Here is a 19,990-nt window from a genome sequence, read left to right as displayed (position 1 = left end):
ATTTTTTTCATGGCGGAAAACAATAAATACCTATATTACTTTGTTTATTTTCGTAAATCATTTTTAGCAGCTAAATAGAGACTTTTTATTTTATGATAGCTAACACCATTTAGTCATTGTGAACTTTTCAATTTTTATATAACATTTAAAACGTTCTATAACATTCTAAAAAGAAATGTGATAAATTGAAAAGAATAACTGTCCACGCTTCTACAAAGCCACGCAAGGAATAATGATAAGCAAGTTTTATTTAGAAAATGCGGAATCAAATTTTATGCTATATATCGCTGATTGACAAATTTATATTCGTGTTATATGTTGAAAAGAGCTCACATATGCACATTATATATATATATATATATATATATATATATATATATATATATATAATGTGCATATTACGAAGATAATCTTGTTTTCCAATTGATTTTATAGTGTAGTGATGTTTTATGTGATGTATTGTTCATTATTATAAAAGTATATTCGTAAATGCATAATGTAACGTCATTTATGATTTTTTTATTTTATTATTATTATTAATATTATATATATATATATATATAACTAACTATATAATAACTATACATATATATATATATAGTATATATAGTATATATATATATATATATATATATATATATATATATATATATATGTATATATATATCTTCGTTTTAGCGAATATATATTTATGTCAAAATGAAAGAATTTAAAGTGCTTGTCTTGCTGAACGTAGTTTTCCATTACAGTTAATCAGCCTCAAAATGAGGCAAAAATAAGTATCTCGCCTTGAAAAGCAAAGCAAGAACGAAAATTAACTTTGCACAAACCATTCAAAGAAAGTTGTCCATAGAAACAAATGCGACGATTGAGAGGTGGTTGCACTGGCATACTGCAATATATGTAACTGGCTATTCTAACTAATATTAATTGCATTTTTCATATTGTGTCAAAATTAGTATTTACCGTTTGTGCTCATGTGCTCTTACCACTAGTGATCCACCCTAAATAAAACAGTTGTTACCTTAAGTATATCTTAGTTTTACCAGACCACTGAGATGATTAACAGTTCTCCTAGGGCTGGCCCGAAGGATTAGATATTTTTACGTGGCTAGGAACCAATTGGTCACCTAGCAACGGGACCTATAGCTTATTGTGGGATCTGAACCACACTATATCGAGAAATGAACTTCTATCACCGGAAGTAAATTTCTCTTGATTCCGCGTTGGCCGAGCCGGGAATCGAATCTCTGACCACCGGATTGGCAGCTCAGCTCGAAAACCACTCGGCCAGCGAGGAACTGTGTTGTTTCTTTAAAAAAATTATTCTATCAACATGTAGGAATATTTTATGGTTGCTTATAGATTCAGATGCTCACTTTCACCGAGATATTCAAAGTTTTTTCATATGTATAATAAAAGTTTATTCAATTCTTACGGATTCATGTACCTGCCTTAGAAGATATCAAGCTTTATTGTAAACTGCAACATATGTTAGCCAAGAAAAGTTAGTAATTGTTTCCCAAACTGTCCAAGTCCGTTCTGTTTATCTTCTCTACAAAATGTTTGAGAAAACATCGAAGTCGGAAGGAGTCAAGGGTCAAGGCCTTCAAAGACAGCGGCCAAATACTCTGTGCTGAAATAACTTCAAATCAAACATTCCTCGTCGTCTTTTCTTCTTATTTTTGCAGACAGGAAGACAAACATGAAAAGTACGGAGAGTTACTTGAAGATTTTGTTAAATGTGGATATCATTTCTTATATATGTGTTCTTAAGTTTTGTAAAATTGGTATTTTGCTGTTTTATATCGGATTGAATTCGGTATTTAGTTTTTCGTGACTCGTATTCATCTGAATTAAAAGATACACATCGATGCGCATTTCTTATTCCAGTTCGATGTTAACATCAAGAGCCAAGGAATTATTGTTCCACTAAGATGGGTCGGTTAACGCGTTAAATTCAACATGTATGAGTCTATGAGTAGTTGAGATCCAGATGATTTATTTTTCGTTTGCCTCTGCTCATAAAATATCAGTCACTCATTCATGAACAATTGTCATAGGAGGTAAATAGGTTGATATCATGATTTTACTTAATTTGCATCACTAGCAGTAGTCCTGAGAGCGATCTCGCGAGCACAAAGTGACTAGGCCTATTCTCCTCCTCCTCCTCCTCCTCCTCCTCCTCCTCTTCCCAAAAAAAGAGAATCTATTTACCTTCCGCCGAATTAAGCAATAAATTGAGTACCTGGTAGGTAGTCTACTGCGGTAAGTTGCAGTCAGGATGGAGAAGGACTTGTGGCCAAAAACTTCATTCCAAATGGTGATCGGGAGATACTATTCATGAGACACTAAACCTCATATAGACACTTCATCTCAGGTGCATATATATATATATATATATATATATATATATTATATATATATATATATATATATATATATATATGTATGTATATATATATATATTAGGCAAGAACGCGTTATTCTTCACTGTGCAACTTTCGCTCCATTAAATTATTCATGAGAAATTTTTCAGACGATTGATGTAGTTCAGTCAAGAACAAAACATCACTTAAAAGAATCCACATATTTACCTCATTTATTTAAAATAAAAGGATATTTCCATTCCCATCTGATCAGTTATTTTGTTCAGTGTTTATTCACACTTTCCGTTATTCTTTCACTCACTATAATCAGGTCAAGAGTACTAAAGTAGATTCACATCAACCGTGCATTTGATGTCTAGGCCAGTCCCTTACGACACTACTGATTGGCTGTTGATAAGCCAATCACGGGGCTGGAAATCCTCAGTCTCTCTCAAGAGTTCACATAGGCAGGATGTATGTTCCACCCCTCCTGAGGGATACGTCTTTCAAATGCATCCCTCAGGAGAGTCGGATCATACATCCTGCCCATATGAACTCTCTCGAGAGAGACTGAGAGTTTCCAGCCTTGTCATTGGCTTATCAACAGCCAATCAGGAGCGTCGTAAGCGTCTTGCCTAGACATCAAATGCACGGCTGATGTGAATCTACTATAGTTCTGCTAGTGGCAAGATGCCTTCTATGTGAAATACGCGAATCTTTCCGTCCCTCTTGGGATGTTCTGGTGCTCGAATTTCCTCAGTTTTCCGAGGCACAGATCTGATTCAGGAAAGGTTTTCCTTTTTGTTGTGACAGTTTCATGATTGCCTTGCGAATTTTTTAAGTTGCTCTTATCTCCCCGTTCAAGATATATTTTATGTGAATTTACCTCCTCCCTTGGTTATGTTATTTTTTCTTGATAATTATAAGCAATATTGTTGGCTTGAGATATACATCTTATATGAATTGAGTGTAGCTATTCGATACCAATGTGATTATTTTGTTCTTTCATTTGTTGATGTGTGTTATATAAATAGTGGTCACTTGTACGTAACATTTTTAATCTGGGATAGATATCCTTTTTCCTTCTCTTTTAGAAATATTTAGTAATGTCTGAGATTCTGGTCTACAGACCATTTAGGTCTTTATCACCATCCTATGTTTTTCATTATAAAACACATTTCTGTCTTCCGTGACTCGTATTTTACTAACACAACAGAGTTTGTCTCTTTCCACTCTGTTATCTCATAATTCTCTGCTACAGCCAAAGAAGAATTTTTTCCCTTATCGAAACTGGGTCAACGTATTTAACGTTGGTTCCCATGCGGGCAATCTGACGATGATTGGTCTCTGCCAAAATCCTGTTTTGCTGAGGGAACGGTTAACGACTTTCCATTCTTTGCTCCTTTTTTCGGATTGATGATGATTTCTTGATTGATTCATACGTCATTCTATTCTCCTCTATGAATGTGCATCGTCTCTCTCTCTCTCTCTCTCTCTCTCTCTCTCTCTCTCTCTCTTCTTTGTGGAATGTCTTTCCACACTTCTGCATTTTCATCCAGATTCTTCATTAATTCATGGCATTCTTCTCTCCTCTTAGAATGTGCATCGTCCCTCTCTCTCTCTCTCTCTCTCTCTCTCTCTCTCTCTCTCTCTCTTCTTCTTTGTGGAATGTTTCTCCACAGTTCTTCATTTCCATCCAGATTTGGACTACTCGAGATACTTTCCTCTGCATATTCATGCGGTTTCATTTCCATCATTTCTACGTGTGCACATTTTATGCGTTTTCTTCAGTTTTATTGCGCTCCTCCTCAAAAATTCTTTCCTTTCTTATACAGTCCAAGCCACATTTTATTATTTGTCTCTCACATATTTTATATTCTCTTGCACATTCTATCTATATTTAGGCTTCTCTTTGCTTGTTCTACATTTTCACTTTTAGTGCTTTAATCCTTTTATATGATACTTAATGGTTATTCGTTTGTGTTTTAGATTTTACTTTACATATTATGTCCTGCAATGCAGATTTTAGCTTATATTGCTCACATTGTGCATTTTCCTTTACAGTTTTCCTTCCCTTCCTTAGAAGAAAATTACGCATTACTCATTGCTATCCTGTAATTTCAGCTTCCTATTCCAATTTTTGTTTTTTGTTATAATTTCATAATTTGACCCGAACATTTGATTTTTTTATTGATCTTTCAATAACTGAATTTTTAAGGCTAGAGTGGCCTTAAGAAAAATCACCAGCGTGTATGTATGTACATTCGTACGGTCATTTGTTTCCATATTTCAGATAAGACAAGTAAATGAGGTCTGGTGTATTATTACTGGTTCTTTAAGTCATTTTAAAACCACTATTTTCTTCAGGGTATATCTCCTCTTCCAGATATGCCTTTTCACCCTCCTTCAAATACACGTTTTATTTATTTATTTATCTATTTATTTATTTATTTATTTATTTATTTTTTTTTTACCTTCTCTAACCCATGTCTCTTACATTTCTGCCTCACTCCTTTATCATGGCTTTCACTCCCCCCCCCCCCCTCCCCCCCCCCTTTTTTTAACACATTTCATGCCAATTTCGTTTATTTTTTTTTTTTTACATTCTCTAACCCATTTCCTCTTACATTTTGTTTGCCTCACTCCTTTATCATGGCTTTCACTCCCCCCCCCCCACCCCTCTCCCCCCCCCCACCCCCCCTTTTTTTTTACACATTTCATGCCAATTTCATTTACATCTCTTCCCCACTCTTTTCCAATTAATATCGTTATCTGCCATTCTCCCTTAAACCTCATCCTACTTCTCCCTTAAACCTCATCCTACCCTTTTTGCCCTCAAATCTCATTACCTACCTTTTCCACTTTAATGTTATTTCCTAATCTATCCTTTGTATCTCATTCCATAACTTTTTCACTTGATGTTATTTCCTAACATTTTCCCTTTAAACACTTTTCTTACCATTTCCACTTGATTTTTTTTCCATAGATCTCATTCCCTTCCCATTCCACTCAACGTTACTTCCTAATATTTTCACTTAAATCCCATTCCTTACCCTTTCCATGTAATGTTATTTCCTGATCTTTGCCTTTAAATCTCATTCCATACCTATTCCACTAAATTTTATTTCTCCTCTTATTAATGTAAATAACTTTTCCCATAAATCTCATTCCTTTCCTATTCCACTTAATGTTATTTCCTAATCTTTTCCCTTGATCCCATTCCATACACATTTCACTTAATGTTATTTCCTAATTTTTTTCACTTAAATTGCATTCCCTACCCATTCCACTTAATGTTATTTCCTAATCTTATCACTTAAATCTCATCGCCCACCATTTCCCTAAATTATTATCCTCTACCTTTTTCCGTCTCATTCACATTTTTACCTCTTTCTTTAAGTCTCAATTATCGCTCATCCCTCTTTTTCTTATTTCCCTTACATTTCATCAGTTACTTTATTCCTTTCATCGTATTCCTCTCACCTTTCCTTTATATGTCCACACCCGTTTTCCAGGTTTCTTATTCCCGACCCCTTTCCCTTAGGTTTCTTCACTTCTTCTTTTCCCTTATATTTCTTCGCTTAACTTCTTCCTTACATATGACCCTCTCCCGTTTTTCCTAATGTCTTTTCTGCATCTTCTTTCGCTTGGATTTTATAAGTGGAAATTTCCTTCTATTTTATTGCACCCCCTGTTCTTGTGTTTTGCGTCCGCCTTTCTTTCCCTCAGCATTTCATCTCCCACCCCTCTCCACTTAACTGGATTTCAAGTAAATTCTCTGCACTAACAAGAAATTTTATGGTGAGAGCTTTCCCCCAATATATTTTTGGCTCTTTTTTTATGACAAAATATTATTCATAGGTTTCTCTTATTTTTCAGACGATGACTCAGATGCTACTGCATTATAGAACGAACCTGATGATTTTCTTGGTTATCATTGCTGGGATGTTTTCATCATCACGTTTTAAGAATTTCATGCTATTCTAATACTCATGCTTTTGTCGTTATTATTACAAAAGGTTTCATTGTTGTTCAGGCTGGTTTCTCTTTATGTATCTATATATTTGATTGTATTCATACTCTCATATATACAAGTTCACTCAACTCCTGCCAGTAGCATTATGGCCATACACACGAGTTATTTCTCTTCCCGCTACTTGAATCACTGACAAATTACTTTACAAACTTAGAAAACGAAGCTACTTATAAAGACGAAATTATTAAGCTTGATTCGAGTTGTTCATGGCAAGCGTCGATGTTGAATCCCTGTTCACAAACGTTTCTGTGGGAGAGACCATAGATTTTATCCTAAACAGATTATTTTCCCTCTATGGTTCTCTTTTTAATCCTTTTGTTAAGACCTATTTCAAACCACTTTTATACATTCGTTTTTAATGGTACTCTTTACAGACAGGTGGGGAGAGGAATAGCGATGGGTAGTCCCCTAGGCCCGACCTTCGCCAATATCTTTATGAACTCCCTGGAGGAGCAAATATTGGATAACTGCCCCTTAGTTTTGACACTTTATATATATAAACGTTACATTGACGATACCTTCGCTCTCTTCAGACATGACTATCATGCTGATAATGTTTTAGAATACGTAAATTCTCAACACGCTAACATCAAATTCACATTAGAAAAAGAATCCCGCAACTCGCTTGCTTTCTTGGACCTCCGAATTACAAAGGATGAGATAGGCTTCCACACATTTTTTTTTTTTTTTTAGATAAAGCATTTTCACTGGCTTCCATACTGGTTTTTTTTAAGCACTTTCACTTGTCTAGTTATCAATGTTTACAGTGCCTGTTTCTACAATTTCAAGATGAATTCTGTAGCCACTTTACTTCACAGGGCTCTTACGCTTACCTCTTTTGGGCCGCCTTTCATGGCGAAACCATGCTCTTATCCAACTATTTTAAGAACAACTGTTTGCTGTATTTTACAGTTCCCTCAATAAGTTGCTCAGTCTTAAGATGAATGATCTGCCTGTACTTCATGCGGTCCCCACTTTACATCTATTTGCAAGCCTCCCCTTCCAACTTGATAAACTCAGGAGAAAATGTACTAGCCTATTTAATAAGGAATTACCAGCGTTGAATCTGAAACTAATCCCTAAGAAGCCGCGAACTGTTGGATCTTTATTCCATTCTAAGAATAGAGTAGGTCCTCTGTTTGCATCTAATGTGACCTACAAGTATACCTGCCCCTGATGTAGCCTCGATGCACCAGGACACTAGTAAAAGTTCGAATTTGCTCTTGTCAGGAGGTTAGTTACAGAACTGGAAGGAAACTATAGAGCCCTGATCAGTCTAACATAAGGAATCTTGCCAACGACTTTAAAATTGTGGGAGAGGTGCCAGTTGAGGAGGAACTAACCACTTCGGAATCCGTAATGATCAAACTGACCATTCCAACACTCAAAACCAATTGTTTATTTGCCCCTTTTTGCTCTCTGTTCTGCCTAAGATATAAATAAGATGTGAAATAAATTATTTTTATAACTTTCACATTATATATACAAGTATTTATTGATTTTACTGCTTTTTCAGCCTTGAAAATGCATCAAGCGATGCGAAACGTCGGTTCTTGAATGAATTTAGGCAAATAGAACGCCTTTCCATGAACACTGAGCTACTGCATCTGTCTTTATATATATATATATATATATATATATATATATATATATATATATATATACATATATACACACACATATATATATATATATATATATATATCTATATATATATATATACATTATATATATATAGATATATATATGTGTATATATAGATATATATATATAGATATATATGTATATATATAGATTTATATATATATATATATATATGTGTGTGTATACATATATATATATATATATATATATATATATATATATATATATATATATATATATATATTATCAATGACAGTAACTGCTCTGACGTTCCTCTGAAATGTTGTCGTTTTTGTATGGGAGCGTTAGCCCATGGTTTATTCAAGGTGATTTGTGTGCAAACTTTCTCTCCGAAAATGCGCTCTTACTCACAGGGAACGTTCTTATGCTCTCTCTCTCTCTCTCTCTCTCTCTCTCTCTCTCTCTCTCTCTCTCTCTCTCTCTCTTCTCTCTCTCTCTCTCTCCGTGTATGTTTATAGATATGTTCGCGGAAGTATGTTTGTACATATATTTTTGTTTATACTTATTAACTAAATTCATTGTTTATTTATACAGCAATTGATCTTAATTTGTTCCCCTTTAGAAAAGTAAGTGGTATTAGGTATTCTTAATGTCTGAAGTTTATTGATTTATTTTCCATAGAATTATTTCATTTCCCATGCATTTTGATTATTGACTTCTAAAAGTTTCGAATTGATGAACATATTGTGTTATGGTTACACTTTTTTTGTTTTTGGAAAAAATTTTTTGGTAGAAAAATCATTTGAAGTAATATCTTTTATAGAGATTTTAGTAAATACCCAGCTATAAAATGAACGTGGCAGCAACTTTGTCAATTTTTATTTTCAGCCAGCCCAGTAGGCGAAACAATTATTTTATAAAAAATTAAATTTTTTCCTCTTATTCTTTATTTAAGTTTCCATTTATTTTAATCAAGAGTTTTGAATGGACCATCAAATTTTGTTAAAGTTGCATTTTTTCTTTGCAATTTTTTTGGAAGAAAGTTTGCATATACCTTGAATACTTTTTAAAGCGCTTTTCCTGAACTATTACTTCCAGCAAGACCCTTTCACAGTGCTAACCGATTTTTGGTTTTACATTCCTCTGTGCAAAAAGAATTTCGCTTCAGGAAATCTATTTTCCTCCTTCGTATTTGGAAAGCGTGTGACCTTTGTTGGCAGTCATCGCTGCCAGAATATCTGAAATCCATCCAAGGTCATAGGCTTCAGTATCTTGAGGGTAAAACGAAATTGAGAATCGGAAGTGCTTTGTATGTGTGTGTGTATGTTTTTTTTTCCAGACTCCTTTTAACCCCAAGCACTTTTAAGCATAAAATTTATTTTTAGTATACGTATATACAGAATTGCGTGTGCATTTATAAATGATACTTATAACTTTTATTTAAAGTTCTTTTTATTCTCCTTTTAACTTATATTTAAAGTTCTTTTTATTCTACGACCTTATTTATCTTTTATGAAGTTTAAAGCACAATAAACAATGAGTACATGCAAGTTTGTATGTGAATGTTTATCCTAAATGTACTTCATTTTGTTTTCCCTGAGATGTACTTATGACAGAAAAATATTTTCATCGTTTCGGACGAAATGTGCGAATTAAATCCTTTTCCCTTTGTTGCTCAATGTATACTGTAAACAATTTTAAATCTGAAACATCATAAAATTATTATTTATCTGTAAACTGTTGTGTTGCTAATTACTAGTTCAGATAATTTGTTCCAAGTTGTTTATTACAGATTCGGGTTTGTTAAACCTTTTATTAAAGAAATGAAGATGATAAATGGTGATATTATTGACAAGTCAGAACAAAAATGATTCAAGGGATTAATGGGATAGCAAGTGAAAATATATTAAGAGCCCCATATGAATAGTGCAATTCCCAGAACGTAATTCATTCCCCAAAATGAATTATTCATTATGTAACAAAATGTTTGGCAAACACCCAAGGATTATAGTTAAAATAGTAGTATCTCTCTCTCTCTCTCTCTCTCTCTCTCTCTCTCTCTCTCTCTCTCTCTCTCTCTCTCTCTCTCTCTCTCTCTCTCTCTCTCCAAAGAGCATCCTAATTCATATTCAAACAAAATAATCAACATATCTGCATTGTCAGAGGTGTTTGTATCAGAGTGAAATGAATAGGCTTTTTCTGCTAGTCAGATATTCGGAAGTCGAACTGTTACAACGGAATATTAAGTACCACCTACTCTCTCTCTCTCTCTCTCTCTCTCTCTCCCCCCAGGAATTATCTATATTAGAAAAATCCTTTCTGTCGATTAAATAATTTTACATATCGCTCGCTTTTCCGTTTTAATGTATACAAAACGCAAATAATTAAAAATAGCAACCACTTTTTTTTATATAGTTTCTGTTAATTGAAATTATAAAACTGTCGACTGAACGTTGGATATTTAATGTGGAATGGCCAAATTCTCTATCAAACAACTTATATTCCGAAGTTATAATTTTCATTTTCATTTTCATTTACGTTTCGTGTTTGATAGATGCGTTTGATTGCTGCTCGTTCAAACTGACTGTGGATGTTTTTTTTTCATATTCTAGCCAAACGTTTTAGTGTGTTTTAATATTTTTAGAGAATTGGTCTATAACTATGTTTTATTTAAGGCCGTTGTATAGATTTGATTGATTGATGTGTGGAAGGGAGGACGTTGCCGGTTGGGCAACTTGTCATTTTGAACAATAATAACTTATTTGAATACATTTCCCTGATGTTTTTGTCAATGTGAATTATAGACCCTGTGTACTTTGCATAGATGAATCATTTGCATTGTTAATAAATAGGAAGGAAGGTGGTTATATTCTAATCAGCGTTTTACATTTTAAATCCGTGTGCCCCTCCCTAGAAAAACACACATGTCAGATTTTTTATATGAAATTTGTTGAATTATTAAATGTGTTAAGAGAATGAAGTCTATAAAGCTCTATAGTCTCTATAGAGTCATTTAGATTTTTACATATTTATATTTAAATTGTATTTTTTATATTTATTTGTACTGACTTTCTCATTAAATTTTTTTTCGTTTTGTACGTAGCATTCATAATGCGCATTTGCAGTTAATTTACGTCCTTTAGTTTCAAATTTCATTCTTTTTTTTTTTTTTTTTTACATTCCACGCATTATATTTAAATTTATGTTTCATCTTTATTTACGCTCTCATGTATATTTACTATTTATGTTTTATATGTTGAATTCTTATTTAATTCATACATTTGCAATCCTCATCGGTAATTCAAAGTCTTAGCGACGCCAGTTATTTTTCATCGGTGAGTTAACCAGTGATTTATACTTAGATGAAGGTGTTGGTTGAGGGAACTCTGTGAGATGGGGGGGCCAAACTTATTGGAAATGGCCCGAAATCAACAAAACCCATATTAGTTGCGTAACCGAGTAAAGGTTTTTAGGTGGGGGGGGGGGGGGGGGGGGGGGGGGGGGGGGGGGGGGGGTGTGGGGGGGGGGGGGGGGGGGGGGGGGGGGGGGGGGGGGGGGGGGGGGGGGGGGGGGGGGGCTGTTTGGTAGGGATGGAATAGTGGGGCTATGATGTTGGGGGAAGGCCCTGAACATCCTCTCTCCTCCCTGCCTCTCTCCAGAGAGAGAGAGAAAGAGAGCGATGATGGAAGAAAACAAAGGCTCACTTGAACAGAATGAGGTAATGGCTAACGCGAAGGGACAATATTTTTATAACAGGCAAAGGACGAACAGAGAAAGCGTTGTCGCATTGCAAACGGACAACGAGAGAATGAGGTAAGAAGCTGATCGGTGAATGGAACTAATGCGAAGAGACGGGAAATAAGCGCTTCGTTTTATAAAGCCAATGGAAGAAAAACGAACCATTGAAGGTCTTTTAACGGAGTTAATGGAGTATAGAGAACATTGTTTAGCTGTAGGGATCTAACAGACGGGAATTATTTTCAACAGCGCTTCTCTGGTTTTGACTTAGTAGGCGACTGGGAGATGTGTTCAGTATGTAAACATGCTTGAGAGCAACCAGGAGCGTCGATAACCAACTTACGGCAAAGTAAAAAAATAAATAAATAAATAAAAGCAGCAACTCAGAGTAGTAGACTTGTGGGGGATGGGTTAAAACTGATAGGGCGTTTGTAGTCATAAGTGGAGTTACGGCCTGGAGTGGACCCAGTTCCTGGAGATCTGAAGTATTTTGTTTGGGTTTAAAAAAAAAAGAAAAAACTATATTTCAGGCGCAGACTGAACTAGCGATAAGTTGTTGAATGGATGGGGTTGTAAATATCTCATAGCTCTGTAGGGACGTCGAAGGTTTCATTGATATTGGAAAAATGTTTCCCTCCTTTCCTTTCCTCTTCTTTTCAGATTTTGAAATGACAGAATGCTCGCGCACACACGCATTCATATATACATACATACAAATGCTTAAAAAAATCACAGTGACTTCAATAAATAAGCGAATACTGCAGGAAAATGATAGGCAGAAATCCAAGCGCTTGTCAAGAACCGTTCCTTGACAATGTCTTAGTAAAGACGAAAGCGCTTGGATTACTGCCTATCATTTTCCTGTGGTATTCGCTTATACCTACATATATATGTGTATATATGTTTGTGTGTTTTTTATGTATTCCTTTAAAAGTGAATTATATGCCAGCGGCAAGTTCATGTATTATTTGATATTAAAGCGTTATGCTTTGTTAACATCTTATGTAATATATATAATACGATTATTTCTTGTGTTAAATGAAAATTCTTCTGATTGTGTTGCCGTCCAAAAACATTCCCATGATCAAGTGACCAAAAATAAAATGCATTTTGTGACGTCTTCAGAGGTGGACAGCTCTTGTTTATACTATCACGCTACCATCACAGAATTTGGAAACAGGAAATCCTAGCATAAAGAAAATGTTATTAATGTGTAAAGGCCCAAATTAAAAACGCAGACCAATTCTCATTGCTTATTAGATTCGAGATTAATTCTGATCGAGATTTAATCTGGCTACGTATTTATGAATTGCAAAGCAGGATTATGGGTAAAGACTAAACTAAGAACAACAACAATATTCTCAGTACGAATATTATATGCGAACAAAAGGTCCTCAATAACCATTGCTCTCTCTCTCTCTCTCTCTCTCTCTCTCTCGCTCTCTCTCCATCTCTCTCTCTTCTCCTCTATATAGATAATATATATATATCTATATATATATATATATATATAGAATATATATATATATATATATATATAAAACAAACTGGAAGGGACAGTGATCGCAAGAACTGTTTTGGCACAAATTGACATATTTACTTATACAATAATTTTGAATGAAAAATCTTTTATAAGAGAATAGTTATTGTTTTTCCTTTTTTTTATTTTTTTTATTTTTTTTTTTTATTTCAATATCTTGAGACGTATTTTCTGACTGTTCGAATCGAGTAAATTGATGTATTTACTTACAATAATTTTGAATGAAAATTATTTTTTAAGAGAATCTGTTTTTCCTTTTCCTTTGTAAATTTCAATAACTTGAGACATATTTTCTTACTGTTCTAATCAAGTTAATTAAATAATGAATGATGACGTGATATGTTAAAATTAGACTCCGTGAAACAAACGGGAAATTCCATATCAACATAGTTATTGCGAAATTGTTTTGCATGAGATTAGTGGAAAATAGTTAGACTCCTTTTTATGAAAATTGTCTTTAAGACCACAAGGTTCCACAAATTTCCACAAAACAGAAACCCCTTACACACACACACACACACACACACACAACACACACACACACACACACATATATATATATATATATATATAATATATATATATATATAGCGTTTACGTAATCAGCAGTATTATGAATACAAATGATATTCTCAGTTGCCGAGTTGTTTCCATACAATAAGCTGGCACTCGAAGGGATGAAATACATAGAACTCGTCCAAACACTTCGAGTCTCACCTGCAGTTGTATCTCGAGGTCCTGGGCCACGTTGAGCATGAGATCCACCGCAAATCCAGTGCAGCACAACATTTGGTAATTCCTGGAGGCGTTGACGACCTTCCTCTCCACGTCGGCAAAGGTTGCTGCAACTTCCGACGACAAAACCTATGGGAAAGAGAGTGTCCAAGGTTATTACTGTCATTATGGCTTACTCTGGGAGTAAACCTACAAACCACTTTGTTCTTGTTCTTGTTCTTGTTTGAGGGGATAGGAAAGTCTTATGGAAGAGCCTAAAGAAGGTCTGAAAAAGGTGTTTCTCGGTGAAGTAAAGATACAGGAATTTTAGGATAGGATATTTATGATTTATTTATTAGAATGAAAATGTGAAAAATAAATGATGTGCATATTAAACTGTATAGAAAAATTATATCTAATAAAATATACTGTATTTAATTTAATTTTCAATGGTGAAACAAGGCTTTACTTGACCATAGATTTTTAGGACGTTTTGATTTATTTGGTGTACTGAATTTAGGCTGTTTCTGTTTGATATTTTTGTGTTTCACTTATAACTGAGAATATATGAACGTGTTTAATTTGTGTCCTTTTTATTTGGTACATGTAAGTATAAGTAGTGCCAAGTATGAGACCACTTAACGTCAAGTTAGGAATATAATGTTTACAACATATGTGTGAGGGGAAAATCTTGCACACATCCCGATTAAGCTGAAGGTCGCATTATTATTATTATTATTATTATTATTATTATTATTATTATTATTATTATTTATATGAAGAGAATAAAGGACTTGATAATTGATTTCGGTGTAAATACTCGTAATCTATCGATAGAATATAAATGGCTTTTGACGTAAGTAAACGCTATTGAAAGTGATTGTTGAAGGCATAGGGGCCTTTTCGAATAAAAATTAAGGTCCCTTGAAGTTCGAGGAATTATCGGTACAGTTAACAGCTTGAGGATCTAACTATGCAAGTCGTTACCTTGTTCTTGTTTTCTCAGTTAAAGCTAATAGGCCAAATATTGACCAAAGGTCATTTTCGTTTAATATAAATTTACACGATTTTGTTGATCGGTTTATTTGATGAAAGAGTTCTACGTTCGGGTTTTTTTAATTCCTTTTGCTCACCTCCATATTTTGTTGGGAATTATAGGAAACCTGTCTGTGGCCTTTTCTCTTCCTTGTCATTACCTTGCTTTGGCAATTGGCCAGTTTGCTGTGTACTTGGGTCTCTCTCTCTCTCTCTCTCTCTCTCTCTCTCTCTCTCTCTCTCTCTCTCTCTCTCCAGCAACAACAGAAGTCTTTCGGATAACAGAGGTTTGTTACTGTTTACACTGATATGATGTTGACTGAGAATCCTGTTTACCTCCTGCTCTGTTGAATGAACGTTTGTCAATCTCTGTCCATTGTTGTAGGGTCGTAGGTTATTGAGTCCATTTCTACAGGAGTAGCAATTATTAATGGATGAATTCAAGACCAAAATGCATAGTATTGCCCTTAAATGTTGATTATTGACGGATATCCCGTACTTAGTTTGCTGTTTGGGATGGGTGTTAGTAAAAAAGGAGCTGAGGATATTGTCGTTGGATTTCATTTCCATCTTGTAAACATTTAGAAACGTTTAGTCATGAGTAGGGTTCAAAAATAACCTGAAAATACAAAACTGTTTTATAATCGTCTGAAATTTTTGTAACCGGTTATTACCGATTAATAAAATGCAATGACTATGCACCATGATAAAATCCTTAACGAAAGAATAAACTCGTTATTTGAGTCAATAATAACGAAAGAATACATTATTTACTTTTTCATTATTATTATTTAACCCTTGTTTTCGTAATTTTTCATAATCATTAGCCCGTACCTTGCAAGGAAGTGCTAGAACGTTAGTACTAATAAACTTGATGAGGTCTGAAATGAACGATAAACGATCAACCGGTTGTGAAAAATTTTTTTTAACCGATTAACAACCGGTTATTCTTGACCGGTTTTGAACCCTATAGTCATGAGTGATTACTTGCGAATATTCACACATACATGCATGCACTTTTCCCATACAGTTATATAACAGTTATAGTCTGATGTTAGATTCCTATCCAGATACTCCTCTTTTCTATCGCCTACAAATGACCTGAGTAGTATTCTGTCACATTCTCTGCGCATTCTCGTGTTCCCTTAAAATTTTTCACAATTCGATATACCAAACCCGACGCCCTATGTAGAGGTGTACTACAGAGAGACAGATACGTCATGTCTTCTATCATACTGAGCTCAAATACAGGATGACGCCATAAGAAAATTAGCCGGTTACGAAGTAAATAATTTGTGATATACATAAACGTACAAACAAATAAACCCGCATGTATGTATGTATGTATGTATGTATATATTTCTGGATATCTGTATTATTAATAATTCTTCTAAGAAAAACATGAAATCAATCAAGTGATAAAATCAGACTGTTGTTGAACCTACCATGCAGAAATGTTTTTACATAAACTGCATCATTCATGCTTTTCTTTATTCTAGACTGGCGTCTTCTTAAATATGAGGGTCTTTTATTTACGGCGCTCTCCCGCCTCCGCTCCTCCTCCCCTCCTCCTCCTCTCTCGCCCCTCCTGCTCCTGAAACTTTCTAAATACATCGTCTCGGCGGCTACTACAATTTTTATTTCTCGACATCTATATAACAGAGGAGGTAGTTCATATCCATTGCGTGATACTAATATCCCACAATTTGTGCAAGGATCACGCTGCTTCCTAGCCTTCTGTTTATATATTATATATTATATATATATATATATATATATATATAATATTATATAATATATATTGTGTGGATGTATGTGTATGCGTGTATTTTTACCACTAGTTATTTATTGTATAAGTTTTTCGACGTTATATAGCTTCCTTTTTGCGTTATGGTCTGCTAACGTCAGGTAAAATCAATACTTTTTATTTTTTATTCATTACTCCGTTATATATATATATTTATATATATATATATATATATATATATATATTATTATATATATTATTATATATATATATATATATATATATAATATATAATATATATTTATATATTTATATATATATATATATATATATTATATATATATATATCTATATATATATTATGATTTTATAATCTGCTGGTATGAAACTAATTACCACAAAGCACATGTCCTCTTGACTTCTTGAATGTTTCGTACATTTTGGATACGCTTGTCGTTACAAAGACTTGAGTTGTAAATACAAGAATATGGAGAAATTCCGGCGTCCGTAGCAGGATTCGAACCCGCGTCTGAAGTATCGTAAAAACATATAACAGTTACCAGCTTTATAGTCATTCCCACACTGGGTGCATAATAGTTGATCCATATTTATTGCTATTTAGCTTCCTCGACAGAGAATTCTAATGTATAGTGAATGTGCGTTAACACATCAGTTTTAAAATGGTAATATTCGTTCGCAGAATTGGAATATCTGATGTAATTGCTCTAACAAAAAGATTCTCTCTGGGGACGTCCGGTGTTCGTCCTTTGCTATTTTAATGAAAATTCATAGTGCAGGGAAATCCGTTCATTTCGATGGAAAAAAATTACATTTCCATATTTCTGTTACGTTGCCGCTATGTACTATTTAATGTACTTCACACACACACACACACACACACACACACACATATATATATATATATATATATATATATATATATATATATATATATATATATATATATGTATATATGTATATATGTGTGTGTGTTGTGTGTGTATTTATGTATGTATGTATATAGTATTTATATTGTATATTTGACTGCCAAGATAATGAAAGTGGAAATATAGGAAAGTTTTCTGTTGGCTGTATTTTATATGTTGTATCTTCCATTCATTCATACTTCTTCGTTTTATGTTAACCATATTAATTCCATTTTGATCATATGAAATATTATCGGATTGTTTACGTCTGTTTAATTGCTACGCCTAACATGTGAGAGTAGATTACATTTTTGTCTGGCTGGAGATTACTCTCTCTCTCTCTCTCTCTCTCTCTCTCTCTCTGTTTTTTTTTTTACAATCCAGCTCTTCGCTTATGAGAAAGTGGCGGCTTCACACATATGTATGTATATATACATATATGTGTGTATATATGTATGTATGTATGAGTGAATGTATACACCCTTCAGAAGGCGCCACAATAGACAGTTCGTTCATTATTATTCAACACAGTCTCCCAACTTGGTACAGCTATGGTGAATAATTACCATCCTCTCAGGAAAGAGTGTTGCGTCCGCGCCCTCCATTTACTCTTCCTCAGTATGAATGGCTTCATTATTGCTCCCAGAAATGTTGATCACGCATGTGGGATTCGGGTTTAAGGAAAAGGTAGCAGTCAGATCGTGCGAGTAATGAGAGTGAGGGAATAAATCAGGGCCACAGTTTGTTGTCTCAGCCATTGTAGAGGCTTGGATATTTTCCTGGAGGAAATGCACGAGTCTTCGTGCCAGAGGTTTAAATTTAAGTCTTTAGGCAGTCAACATATTTTAACTTTTTTTATTTTTATAAGTATGTTCCCGATGTAAATGTTCATCTCTTTTTCTTTCCCGCCGTTATCCCTACATTAAGGGGTCGGTTGCCTGAGGCGCCATATTCCTTAAAACGTGAGGCATGGTTTACAGTTTGGCAAAGGGGTTTTTACGACTGCATGCCCTGTCTGTCATCAACCACAGTTATCGGCGGTGGGCCTCACCTTTGACTAGAATGTCCACCTGCAAGGCAGCAGTTTCCACAGTTATTGGCGGTGGGCTTTGCCTTTTACTCAAAAGTAAGACTGCAAGGCAGCAGCTGTCCTTTTAGTCGCCTTTTACGACACACGCAGGACCTACGGAGGTAGTATTCTTACACCCCTACCACAAGGGTATTCCCGATATATATGTTCATAAAGGTCTCTAAACAAGTTAGAAACGACTTGGATGATTTGTGATTTCTTTTTATGTAGATGTTTGCATTTATGTGCCTAAATTTTCTTTTATAATCTGAACAATGGATTCTGGATTCTGTCTAGTGCACTCTAGTTACATAAGGTATATTTTATAAGTATGAAACTCTGTATGTCCTTGTACATATTACGGGAGATATGCTAACGCGTGCGTGAGTTGATCCTTTTCCATATCAAAGGCGTTTCTATTTTGATACATCCCTCTTCATTCTCAAACCGATTAGCTTTGTGTGTGTGTGTGTGTGTGTGTGTAAGATTCATTGCATAATTAAATTTTTCTATCATTTATTCAAATAAAAAATATACTCACATTTTTCCTGCGACCATTCCTATACTCTAAAACACGTATGTTGTGGAAACCTAATGTCACTGCTTCGTAACATCATAGATTATGTGATTTATTATATTATGATTTTCTAACTTGAAGTAATAAGAGCAGCTGATTGTTATCTTTATAGGCCACACAGTGTAATCACGACATAAATTATCTATCATATTAAACTAAAAAAAATAAATATTTTTACATTCTCTCTCTCTCTCTCTCTCTCTCTCTCTCTCTCTCTCTCTCTCTCTCTCTCTCTCTCTCTCTCTCTCTCTCTCTCTTTTAAAAGTCAGTTTTTAGGGTCACTCAGCTCTGTTAATAGCATTACAGATTTTTCTACCATATACTGCTCCGGGTATCTGATGAAATTTTTCCACTGTTCGTACAACTCTCAACTCTAAGGTTGTCGAGGTAGTTCTGTGATACATACACACACACCACACACATATATACATACATACATACATATATATATATATATATATATATATATATATATATATATATATATTATATATGTATATACACACACACACACACACTCAAGGGCAGGAATACGCTGGGGATTTCTTTTATTGCTTCCTACGTTTCATGACTCATAATCACATCGTCAGGGAATTCTATGAAAAATTGAATAAAATGGTAAAAGTACTGAGCG

At 34.3% G+C, this 19,990-nt stretch overlaps 1 protein-coding gene across 1 annotated transcript in view; it reads right to left on the bottom strand.

Annotated features, from left to right (window-relative positions):
• LOC135223762 (glutamate receptor ionotropic, NMDA 3A-like) overlaps positions 1 to 19,990 on the bottom strand; it is an 893,506-nt gene that overhangs the window by 421,837 nt on the left and 451,679 nt on the right. Inside the window, exon 5 of the mRNA XM_064262525.1 lies at positions 14,006 to 14,152. Within this exon, the coding sequence (XP_064118595.1) occupies positions 14,006 to 14,152 (147 nt within the window). The remainder of the gene's footprint in view (positions 1 to 14,005; positions 14,153 to 19,990) is intronic.

This window comes from Macrobrachium nipponense, chromosome 10 (assembly GCF_015104395.2).
Source record: "Macrobrachium nipponense isolate FS-2020 chromosome 10, ASM1510439v2, whole genome shotgun sequence".
Lineage (NCBI taxonomy): Eukaryota > Metazoa > Arthropoda > Malacostraca > Decapoda > Palaemonidae > Macrobrachium > Macrobrachium nipponense.
Note: the sequence above shows the minus strand (reverse complement) of the source record. Positions and strands in the feature narration are given on the sequence as shown.